The 12,069-nt window shown below is 43.9% G+C and overlaps 1 protein-coding gene across 5 annotated transcripts in view; it reads right to left on the bottom strand.

The window, feature by feature from the left end:
* RAPGEF2 (Rap guanine nucleotide exchange factor 2) overlaps positions 1-12,069 on the bottom strand; it is a 281,466-nt gene that overhangs the window by 121,381 nt on the left and 148,016 nt on the right. For all 5 annotated transcript variants that reach the window (XM_053255205.1, XM_053255201.1, XM_053255203.1 and 2 more), the window contains exons 5-6: positions 4,659-4,734; positions 910-1,077 (exon numbers count right to left, since the gene is read on the bottom strand). In XM_053255205.1, coding sequence (XP_053111180.1) covers positions 910-1,077; positions 4,659-4,734 — 244 coding nt within the window. The remainder of the gene's footprint in view (positions 1-909; positions 1,078-4,658; positions 4,735-12,069) is intronic.

Below are 12,069 nucleotides of genomic sequence, written 5' to 3'. Positions count from 1 at the left end.
TGACTGTATGCCAGAGTACTGTTTGCATGGTGAAGAAGTTACCATGAGCTGCCTTAAGATTACTCCTATACTAACAAGGTCATCAGGATTAATTTCTGCAAAGTTTCACAGATATTGAAAAATTAGTGATTGGCAACTCTTCTGAATATTTTGTTTAAATGTACCAGCAATTCAACCACTGGTAAAATAGGTTTTTATGCAAAGGATTTATAAATAGTACATAATTCTGTAATTCTATAATACTCTTATAAAGTGCAAAGCCCTTTTTCTTTCTGCTTGGAAGTATAATTATGCAAATGATTATTATTCATTTATTTATTTTTATTTATCAGATTTGTACACTACCCCAAACTTTTGTCTCTGGGTGGTTATCCTAACAAGGTAATGCATAATGCTCTCTCAGATGATAAAGGTTCAGATCTTGTTAAATGATCTGATCTTTTGTCAGGCACAACATCAACAACAGTAATACACTGTGGTCTACTTTTCACACTGAGAAAGTAAAAATTTGGACCGATAGTGCAACACAAGTCTTACGCTTAACAAAAATAGAGGTTATGCTGGTGTACCCTTAAATTAAGAAATAATACAATCTTTAATGGAGATCAAATTTTAATCAATTTGTTTATACTGACATTTAAAGCTGAACTGCTTCAGAAGTAGCCTTTATGCAGGATTCTGACATGTTCTTAGCTGCACCCTTGACTTCATATTCATGGTCATAAGAGTACATTCTGCAACGAACACTAAACCTTTAGGCAAGTTACATATATATGTGGCCAAATACATTGTTCACATAAGCAGGAATTTGGACAAGCTTGCTTGCACAGGCCAACAAATAATGCTTGATGATGGCCTGCTTCATGTGCTCATACTAAACAATTTGCTATGCAAATATGGATAGCTTACCGTATGATAACCTCTAGGTAAAGGTGGTTTCCCCACAGGATAAGCATCCACAGTATCAATAATTGTTTGCCTTTCCCCTTTTTGGTTGATTTTCCGAAATCTCCTTCGAGACTGTCGATGAGATGCTTGTCTCTGGAAATATTCTTCATTTTCATCCATATAATCCACCTGACAAAAAGAAAAAGAAAAATGCAACAAAGTATCAATAGCTACAACTAAAAAGTTTCATTTTGCTAGAAATACGGGGGGGGGGACATTTGAATGATTTCTTCTGTATTGCAATTGGAGACTAACTATACAGAAATACGTTAAATGACACCCGAACTGAAATCAGTGTCCCCTAGTTATGAACTTCCTGCTGTTTCAACAGTGGATGTTACTGAGTCAGTCTTATGCAGCGACTCTGAGCTATATAATTGAGAGGACAATTATATAGCCAACATTCATATTCTATAAGCTGACCTAACCTTGGTTTTAAGGGGTGGGGGGTTAATCACAAAAAACCCAAGGGTTGTATTCTGTACAATTACTAACCTTTTAAAGAAAAAAAATCTGAGTGGTTTTCTTTCTTTCAACTTTCTCACTGAAAAGAAATGACCATTCCTTAAGAAAGGGAACTTGAAGCCTTCCTGATAATTTCAATAAGTCATTGGGGAGCTTCCACTCCCATCCTGTGAGAGCAAGATTTTCTAAAGGCAGCATGCCATTTCCTTTGGAGCAGCAAAAAATAAATAAAGAGGGCAAAAACGTTTTCGGGGGGAAACTGCACAATGACACTTTACATCATAATGTTAAAACCAGTGTTCTCTCTAAGGTGTGTGCACGCACTCACACAGTTTTTTTAATATCCAATCAGATAATTTTAGATCCCGCTCAGGTTGAATCAGGAAGGCCCCACTATGAATGCATGTGCGCAGACACTGCCTTGATACTACCACCCAGAACAAAACTCATTCTGCACACAGATAAAAATTTTTTAAGAGAAAACACTGGTTGTAACCCTGCCCCCTCCAGGCAAACAAAAAATATTCTGACAGATCAAGTCTCTAAGTCTCTGCTATTGTGTTTAGCATTGTGCAAATCACTTCTATTTTTAAGACAGGTGCTTTCTTACCAACACAGCTGTGTATTGCTAAGACTATGAGTGATGCCAAAGCATCTTCCAGCTATTCAATAATGAACTATGTGCCTATGGTTCATTGTACAAGTTCATGTGCCATGGTATTGAATTAAATACTATCTGTGTTGCAAGTCTCCATACACTGGAATGTGGAATGTGAAAGCTCGCGGTTTCTCCTGCCTCCTACCACCGCCTCCTTTTCCTGGCGGCCCAGCCGCCTCCTGCCCCCGGCGGGCGCTCAGGCCACTGCCTCACCGCAGCTGCCGCCATTTCCCCCAGCAGCTCAACAGCCTCTTGCCGCGCATGAGTTCCCGCCGCCTCAGCCTATCAGGCGCCTCCGCTGCCCAGCCAATCAGCTGGGCGCCAGGACGCACATTCTAAAGAAGCACCCAGGAGGATTATATATATAGATAGATGATATTGCAGACACTCATGAAAAGAAACTGAAAAGTACCTAGTTGGCACTCTGTTGGAAGACAGTGTTGATATGGTAGCTATTCTTTAATATGCTTAATTAAAAAAAAAAAAGATAATGGCTGACATCCAGAATAAGTTACTTGACCAACCCCACTGTAATGAATGGGACAAGTTTGTCACAAGTAACTTTGTCTAGATGTCAGCCATTATCTCTTTTTTCAAACACTACTTGAGATGAACGACCTCAAAACAGTGGTACATATGTTGGTAACCTCCAGACTTCACTTCTGCAATGCGCTCTATGTGGGGCTGCCTTTGTACGTAGTCCAGAAGCTTCAGTTGGTACAGAATGCAGCGGCCAGGTTGGTCTCTGGGTCATCTTTGAGAGACCACATCACTCCTTTGTTGATAGAGTTACACTGGCTGCCAATAGGTGTCTGGGCAAAATACAAAGTGCTAGTCATAACTTACAGTATAAAGCCCTAAATGGCTTAGGTCCTGGGTATCTAAGAGAACGTCTTCTTCATTATGAGACCCACCGCCCATTGAGGTCAGCTGGAGAGATCTGTCTCCAGTTGCCACCAGCTCGGCTGGTGGCTACATGGGGATGGGTTTCCTTGGTTGCTGCCCTGAGACTGTGGAATGTGCTCCCTATTGAGATACAATCTTCCCCATCTCTGACAATTTTTAGAAAGCATTTGAAAATCCACCTCTTCACCCAAACTTTTTCAGTTCTTTAAAATTTTAAGGTTTTGATTTGTGGGTGATTTTTAAATTGTTAAATTGTTTTAAGTTTTTGTATATATTTTAACTTGTTTTATGCTATTGTTAACCACCCAGAGACGAAAGTTTGGGGTGGTGTACAAATTTGATTACTTACTTACTAATTAATTAATTAATTAATTAATTAATTAATTAATTTTAAAAGGGCTATCACGTTGACACTATCTTCCAAAAGAACGCAACAGTCAGCTGATTCAGACAGTTACTATAAGTAATCCAACTGAAATGAATGGGAGAATTTAAACATTACAAACTTGCTTCATTCATTTCAATGGGACTATTCATGTCAACCAACATTTTGTCTGGTATACCAATGGCATAAGCCTTTCACTGTTCCTTATGCACTAGAAAGGAACCTCAGCTTCTCAAATATCACCCTATATTCACACTCTATATACAGGAAAATACAAAACTCTTCATAATTTAGAGATTTGGTCAAAGGAAGCCCTGTAGGGAAGGGAACACCTTAGCATATGAATGAATTTACTAATTTATTGTACCCACCAAAACAGATAAACCTGAAATGTCTCAATTAGTATGGCAAATCCAATGCACACTGCTCAAAGCTTTCATTATTGGTTAAATAACATATCTGAATTTGCATCAAACTATGTCAATATTGATCAGTTATTGAATTCTAATCCATACAGAAACCATCTGTGAAAAACTATTACTTTCTAAAACCATCTCAGTGAAATGCTTCTATTATTACCACAAGTTTTTAAGTTCCCTAAAACGATAATTAACATAGATCTGAAGTATACATTTCCCATATGCTCACCACTGTAAGGTTGTACAGATACCAACTAGTTTAAGAGATTACATGCATAATGTAAACGGCTACAGAATAGAGAAACTTGGAGCAAACTATAAAGTTACAAAATAGGTACATGCCCAAACTGGTTCAGCACCTACTTAGGGAAGCACTGACTTGGACACCCACATCCGAACCGGTCTGGTGGGGTGGGGATTGGTTCCTTCAAAAATCAGGTAAGCAGGTCCTTACCTGCTCCTCTGCCGCTCCACTGCTTTTCCGGGCGCACTACTTGCTGTCCAAAAGGCTGCACACAGCTGCAGTGCTGCTCCCTGCAGCGTGTGCGTGTGTCATTGGCAGGCACATGGCCGCCACACAATTTTGGGTGGTCAACAACACAATGCTGACCATGTACATGGCCACCGCACACGCATAGTGACTATGTGTGTACTGACACCACACATAGGCTTCTGGGAACAACGCTGCAGCCGCATGCAGCCTTTTGGACAGTGAGCACTGTGCCTGGAAAAGTAGTGGGGTGGTGGAAGAACTGCTTACCTGGATTTTAAAAGGAAACAACCACGGTTGCCCAAGCTGGTTCGAGCACATCCCTATTATACAAAATGCTGAAGCATATGCTTTTTGTAATTACTAATACAATCTGATTATGCTTACCACAATCATTTCAGAAGGCTCTAACACAATGCATTCACAACCACGCCTGAAGCTTCCTGCAGAACGCTTGCCAAAGCTGGAAAAGGAGGGAACAAAAGAAGATAGAACTAAATCAAGCCTGTAAAATCAGCCAGACATTTAACAGCATTATGACACATTTGACCAGAGTACATTTTCATACCAGTTTTAAGCTTGACTGAGCTGTTGTGGAGAAATGAGTGGATTAATATTATGACAATTTTACTGAAAGAATATGCCTAAATATTATATTTAAATAAGGATGACATTTCTGATTAATCCTCATTTTGATTAAATGTCATTTTATAACCTTGAGATACAATTTTGTTAACAGTGGTGTTCTTACTGTGAGGTACTACAATTTGGTTAACATGCATGCACATCTAGATCACAGAGACTGGACTCAATCTCAAAAGCTGTTTCCAGGAATTCTAGGCATATATACATCAACTTTCAAAACCAGACTGAAGCACGATGCACAGAAGAGGTAGGAATCCCACTACTGTGAGCATCATTATGGGTACATGGTCATCTGAATTCAATCAATGTTTCCAAAACCGATTAAGGATCTTCATATCCTACATACTGTCAAATGGCATGAAAATTGTATTACATGTAAATTCTAAGACGGTCTCTAGGGGTGCTCTTGAAACAGAAAAGCCCTAACACTTATTCTCACAATTAACACCTCTGCATAAATTTTGCTTGTGCTGATAAAATGCAATCCACTTGTAAAAATCTGTTAAACCACTAAGAATTTGTCTTCATAGCTGAAATGTCAATAATTAGAAACTGCCATGTCAGTTCAACATCACAACATTATGCCAGCATTACAAGGATTGTATCACAGCACTTAGAAAGGTGATTTCTACTGTGCTCTTAATCTGACTGCTCCTTATCCTGCTCAACTGAAACCAATCTGGTCCTTACCATATGTATGAAACTATAGCACTGTTTCCTCTGAAACAACATGTAATTGCAACTATTACTCTTCTGAGGGCAGCCCTCTCTCCACCTTTTATCCATTACCATCCCACAGCAGCTCAAGGGCTTCCACAGTTTGAAGAAAAGCCAAGAAGCCACTGGCCCCATCCCCAATGCTTACATCCATTAGGGATGGGGGCCAGCCCCACCCCCCTTCCTCATCTCCCTGCTGCCTTACATTCTGGGCACATCTGTGTTTTAAGCTACAGGTCAACAGCAGAGGTAGCAGCGATGGAAGACTAATTAGAGCTTCCAACATGGAGCAGTAGTCTCTGCTCATTGTCACTGCTTTGTTAACTGGATTTGTCACTCTCTTCCTTCTGAGCTTTTCACCAACATAGTTGCACACCACACTTTGCTCCTGACATGGAGTAGACCAAGTGCATGAGACTGCTGGTGGAAGGCATGGGGGAAGAGAGTGAGAGAGTAAGTGCTCCAGCTAATAAAGAAGCAGCAACAAGCTGCTACTCCATGCTAGAAGCTTTGTTCTCCCTTATTACTAACCTGTAGTCTAAAACTCCAACATGTCCAGAAAGTAAGGCAGCTGAAAGCTAGTGTTGGCATCAGGAAAATGGGCCAGGACACAAGGAGACGGGAATAGGAGTTGGCAATGGCGGCATCCAGGCAGATGAGGTGACACTGGGCAGGGGAGTGGTCAGGATGCCCTCATTTGCCTCCCCATAACATAGGCACTGCCTGAAGCTGTTGTCTCACCTTGCGTCATGGCTGAGTCACCCAAGTTACCATCTTATGGCACATATCTTATATAATCTAAGTTTATGTTACCAATGAGAGCCCCCAGGGAAGGGCTGCACAACTTCAGCTGTTCATCTGTTTTTTAACTACAATTTCCATCATCCCTAGCCAAAGTGGACATTAGTCAAGGATTATGAGAGTTGTGGTCCAACATCTACAGGAGGATCAAAAGGGGGAGGAATCGGTTTCCTGCACCAGCAGAACATTAAATATTCTTTTGCCATAGCTCTACTTTTACGTCTTATCATATGAGCCACTACTCCACAGCAGCTCATGGAACATGGCATTTGATTTGCAATTTGCATGACTTAGTTGTGTGAGAGATGGAGTAGCAGGCTGAAACCAATGTGATTAAGCCATGCCTCTGTCTGTCAACTACTAAAACAAACCATTCTTTTTAGAAAGGAGAACTGGTTACTCACCATGAAGGTTTCTTCTTCATGGTCCACCTTCAGGAAAGACAAGCCCAGTAGTCCCAGATGCCTGGAAGGGTGGGTCAAGATATCCTCAAACCCAACAGCAAGAAAAAGCCCTCACAATGAATAGCCAATGCTCCTTTCTCTGCTGCTGGATGAGGACGTCTCAGATTGGACATGCCACTGCTAAGAACCCTGGGTGGGAGCATCTATGTCTACTAGGGTGGAAGAATGTGTTGGAGGACTTGTCTGCCAAAGACTGCTTTAGAAGAGCGGTGGAAGTCGAGTTTGTAGTGACATGTGAACGTGGATGGAGATGTACAATTGCAGGTTTTGCAGGTTTCTGCCAGTGGGGTGTTCACTGAGAAGGCCATCAACTATGCTGTGGATCTGGTAGGGTGTGCCAAGATGTTAAGTCAAATTTGAAAGTTTCGTAACTCGTATTTCAGGGATATACACGCCTTGATCCATCTGGTGACAGTAATCAATGATATCTTCTGCCCCACTGAGGCAGGTAGAAAAGAAACCAACAAGGCATCTGTGGAGTGCAAGGCAGCTGTGCAGGAGAGATCAGGCAGTGACAGACATCGAGTTTGTGCCAGTCCTCCTCCTAAGGGTGCTGAGGCTTAGGACAGAATTAAGGGAGAACTGTGTCCCGAGATTGGTGAAATACAGAGGCCACTTTAGGTAAAAAACAGGCATCTGAAATCAGGTGCACCTGGTCAGGTGAAAAGATGCAGAAGTTAGGATCAGCTACTAGAAACGCAAGTCAGAAAAAAAGAAGTTGACGTGGAATGGATCTAATGGGCTCAAATGGCAGTTTGCGCAGCATGTGAATGATTTTGTGGAGATCCCAGGAAAGAAATCTGTGAACGTTTGATGGAGAGAGCAGAGAGGCGCCTTTGAGAAATTGTTTGAGATGTGGCTATGAGTGTAGCCCTTTTGCAGATAAGACAGACAGGAGATTAGCCAACAAAGCTGCCTGTCGCTTGAGCATGTTTGCTCTGAGACCCTTCTCAAGGACCTCTTGAAGAAAACAGAGAAGTTCTGGCCGACAGCAGTTGTCCTCTGAGAGACCATTAAATCTACACCACCAAAAAAACCCCTACCATGTGGATTGATAAATGTGGTTAGTAAATGTGGCCTGCTAGCTAGAATAGTGTCCATAACTTTGGGAGTATATCCATGGCAACTCAGGATGTTTATTCAATCGCCAGGCAGCAAGCTTGAACCATGCTGGGTTGTGGTGAAGGATGGAGCCTTGGTGAAGCAGCTCCTGAGTTACTGGAAGGAACCATGGGCCCTCCATTGCCAGGTGTAGGATTTCTGTGATCCATGGCTTTTGAGGCTAGTGTGGTGCCACAAGAAGTACCTGAACCTGGAGAATCCAAATCCTGCAAAGCAATCAGCTGGGCACCAGCAGAGGTGAAAATGCTTACGGTAGATCTGGAGGCTATGGAGCTGATAGCGTGTCCACTGCTTCTGCACCCTCACATGGAAAGTGAGAGAAGAACCAGGGAAAGTTTGCATTGACCAGTGAGGTGAAGAGGTTCACTTGTGGAGTGCCCAGGGCTTGGGCCATCCGGGCAAAGGCATGAGAGCTGGCTCCATTCTGCCAGTTGGATCCTGCTGAGCAAATCCTGCTGACATGATGTGCTGTTAGCAAGCCTAGGTAAGATTTTACCAGTGGAGTAGGAGCGAGACTTCCAAATGCAGAGACTTTGATCCAAATGCAGAGACTTTGATCTGGTGTCCCCTTGTCAGTTCACGTATGCTTTCACAGTTGTCTGTCTGAACCAGAACATGCTGATTCTGTAGTATCTGTTGGAACTATTGCAGAGCTAAGTGAATGACCCTTAGCCCCAAACAGTTTATACTGTGTGCTTGGCTCTTGTAGATCCACTTTCCCTACACCAAATGCTGTAGACAGTATGCCCCCCAGCCAGAGAGACTTGCATCTGTCACATGTATCACCCTGGCATGATCCAGGAAAGTCTGACTGTGGGAAAGACATGATGGTTTAGTCCGCTAGTGGAAAGAGTGGGGCCACATGTGGTGGAAGCTTGACCGTGGTAGCCTCCGACCCACAATGTCTTTCTGATATGGTAGGAGAATCCACTGAAGTGGGCACAGGTGGAAACAGGCCCATTGAACCTCTGCTAGGAACACCACCATGAGGCCCAGAAGTCTAGCCAGAGAGGGGACTGGCACTGTAGTTAAGGCAGAAACCTTGCTGATCAGGTGGACAATGTCTTGGATACGGTCTGTAGGGAGAATGAGAAGGTCCCGTTAAGTGTCTACTATTACACCTAGATGGCAAATATAGGAGGGATGGAGTTGACTCTTGATTTGGTTAACCAGGAAAACCATGGTCAAGTAGCATCTGCAGTGTGTTGTTCATATCTCACCTCGCGGTTGGACAAGACAGGTACCAAATCAGGAGCTTGCCCAAAAAGGCAAATTCCCAAATGTCTATAAGCTGAAGGTGGACCACTGGGGGTGGGGGCAGGATCTTTGTGAAGATTCTGGGCACTGGGGATAGGCCAAACGGAAGCACTTGTACTGGTGGTAATGAAGGCCATCATATTCGTAGCATCAAAAAGCACGGCTTGCCAGATAGATTGGTACTGTCCAGCGAGATCACCTGCCAGCCTTAATGGAGCCTCCACAGCAGTATGTCCTGGGGCCAACAGAGCTCTGGGGGCAGGCCACAGCCTGGAAAGCGAGGCGGCGGCAGAGCCTCCTGGCTTGAGCAAGATACCAGTTATCATGGTGGTGTGGAGAGCTGGGAGGTTCCTGCAGAGATGAGGCCTGGCACAGGGACAGAGGATCAGGCAGTTTCGCAGTGACATCAGCAATGTACTCCAAGGTAAAGAGAGGGGGCTGAGCGAGGGAGAGGAGGGAGGGGAAAGGGGATGCCACAGCTGACACCTGGACAAACTTAAACAAGGAAATAAAGAGGGTTGGGGGGCCTAATTATGGATGAGTGAAGTTCTGGAGCATGTGAAGGGGCATATAAGAGGAAGATGGCCAGTGATGAAGGGCAGGGGAGAGGGAGGGAAGGAGGGAGAGTGAGTGAGTCACAGGCCTCCGGTGAGAGACTGAGATGGTGATCAACATGCATCAAGTAGGAGGCCTAGGGTGACAAGGAGCCCCCTCCCATTTATTCTGAGGCATGACCCCCAAGTTTCTTGCAGTCAGGGAGGGGTGGACCCACTTCGACTGGTACATGTAGGTATGCTTCCATCAGGTCCACTGAGGCAAGGAAGTTGGGAGTGGTACAAGGCCTCTGCATTGGATCTCAGGGTTTCCATCCGGAACTTTCTGCAGTGTACAAATGTGTTGAACAACCTCAAATCCAGTACTGTGACCAGAAGGGATTCATCCTTTTTTGACATATACAAAACTGAATAAACCCCCTTGCCCCTTTGATGAAGAGGAACTGCTTCCACTGCACTAATGGGGACAAGATGTTGTATTGCGACTAACAGACTGTGATTGGAAGGTGAGTTTAGGGGGCACTGAGGTGAACTCTATATTGTACCCGTGTGAGATGCTGTTGACGACCCACTGATCTGTAATGTTGGCTTTCAATGTGTGGAAGAAATCCAAGAGATGACCTCCCACACCCCGTAGCTGTGAGTCAGAAGAGTTGTCTTGCCTTAAGATTGTGCTGTGAAGGCTTGACGTGACTGGTTCTCTGGTCTGTTGAAGTTGGGTCATGGTCTATTACAGAAAGGACACTGGCATCTGTTTCTGTTCTAAGGTCTAAAATTGGGATGAAAGGAACAAAAATGCTGCAAGGACCTTCGCAGCTGTCATCTGTCATCCTTGCAAGGGGCTGATGGTAGTGCCTTGCACTTCTGTTTTGTTTCCACAAGGACCTCCTGAAGTACAGCAGCATCAAAGAGTTTAGTGGCAGTATAAGGAACAGCAGCGAGGTTGGTGTATGATGCAGAATTAACCTGTCAGTGCTTGAGTCAGAGGATCCTCTGCACCACCAAGGAGGGAGGCAAGGTAACAAGGAAGAACAGCTAGTAGCTGTCACGCCCTCGATCTCCGACAGTGAGGAGGAAGGGGAAGCTGTCAACTTTCCAGCCGATTCAGGAGTGTCTGAGGGGCAGAGCCCGGCTGTCAGTGTTCATGAAATGGCTGTGGTAGATCCAGCTAATGATTTAGAGCAGGTACAACAACCTGAGACAGCAGAAATCGTGAAAGACCAATCCAAAGAGGAGCTATGCAATCAAACACCACTGACTCCACAACAGCGGAGGCTCACGAGACACAGAACTCAATTGGAGACTATTAGGAGGAGCAAACGCCTCTTGCTGAGGGCTGATAAGCCTTGAATTCCTGCCAGCTGGGAGCTCTCGGCTTGCACTATAAATCATGTCATCAGCCTTCTACTCACTGCTGAAAAGCAACATTCGTCAACCTTTGCGTCGACAGCGTGCAGCCAAGTCCAGTCAAGACGAACCTCCCGAGCCGTATCCAGTCTCAGCAGCTCCGCTTTGTCTCGTGATCTTCCCTGGCAGTTGGCCAGACCTTGACAGTAGCAATGCAGGAAAAATGAAAGAGAAAGAGAAACTTGGCTATGAAACAGAAGCTGCTTCTGGAGATGGACGCAGGAGTAGAAGAAATGGGAGGCTATTTAAGCTCTTTTAATTAGCATAGTCCTGCCTACCGGAACATGTGGGAAGGATAATCCACATGAGATGTCCTCATTCAGCAGCAGAAAAAGACATGAATTACATCTGTCTTACCATATGCAATCATGGGATCAGTTATGTTTGCTGATGAAATTTAATCTCTCCGTTAAATTATGCACTGGTTTATTGACTATCTATTAGCATTACCATATCAGCAATACTTATAAACTAGTATGTAGGGCCCCCAAACTTTTACTTGTGCATTTAAACTGTGGATATGCTAGGCTAGATGACGCAGTCCACACAGGCATTATATTTATTAATTGAGAACATGATTCGAAGACCAGTTGGGAATTACATGGGGAACAGATAGGGGCCAGAATGTCAAGCCAAACAAATGGGGATTATCTATTTCTGTATTCTACAGACTGTCCAGAGCTAGAATTATCTGACAACCCAATCCTCTTCAGGGGTAACTCAGGCTCACAGAAAGAGGAGACACCAACAGTGACATTTTGCACTTAAAGAGAAGACTTCAGATCCACAGGTCATAGCCACAGCTGGGAGAATCAGTGGCAGGAAACAAGG

This window comes from Hemicordylus capensis, chromosome 5 (assembly GCF_027244095.1).
Source record: "Hemicordylus capensis ecotype Gifberg chromosome 5, rHemCap1.1.pri, whole genome shotgun sequence".
Taxonomy (NCBI): domain Eukaryota; kingdom Metazoa; phylum Chordata; class Lepidosauria; order Squamata; family Cordylidae; genus Hemicordylus; species Hemicordylus capensis.
Note: the sequence above shows the minus strand (reverse complement) of the source record. Positions and strands in the feature narration are given on the sequence as shown.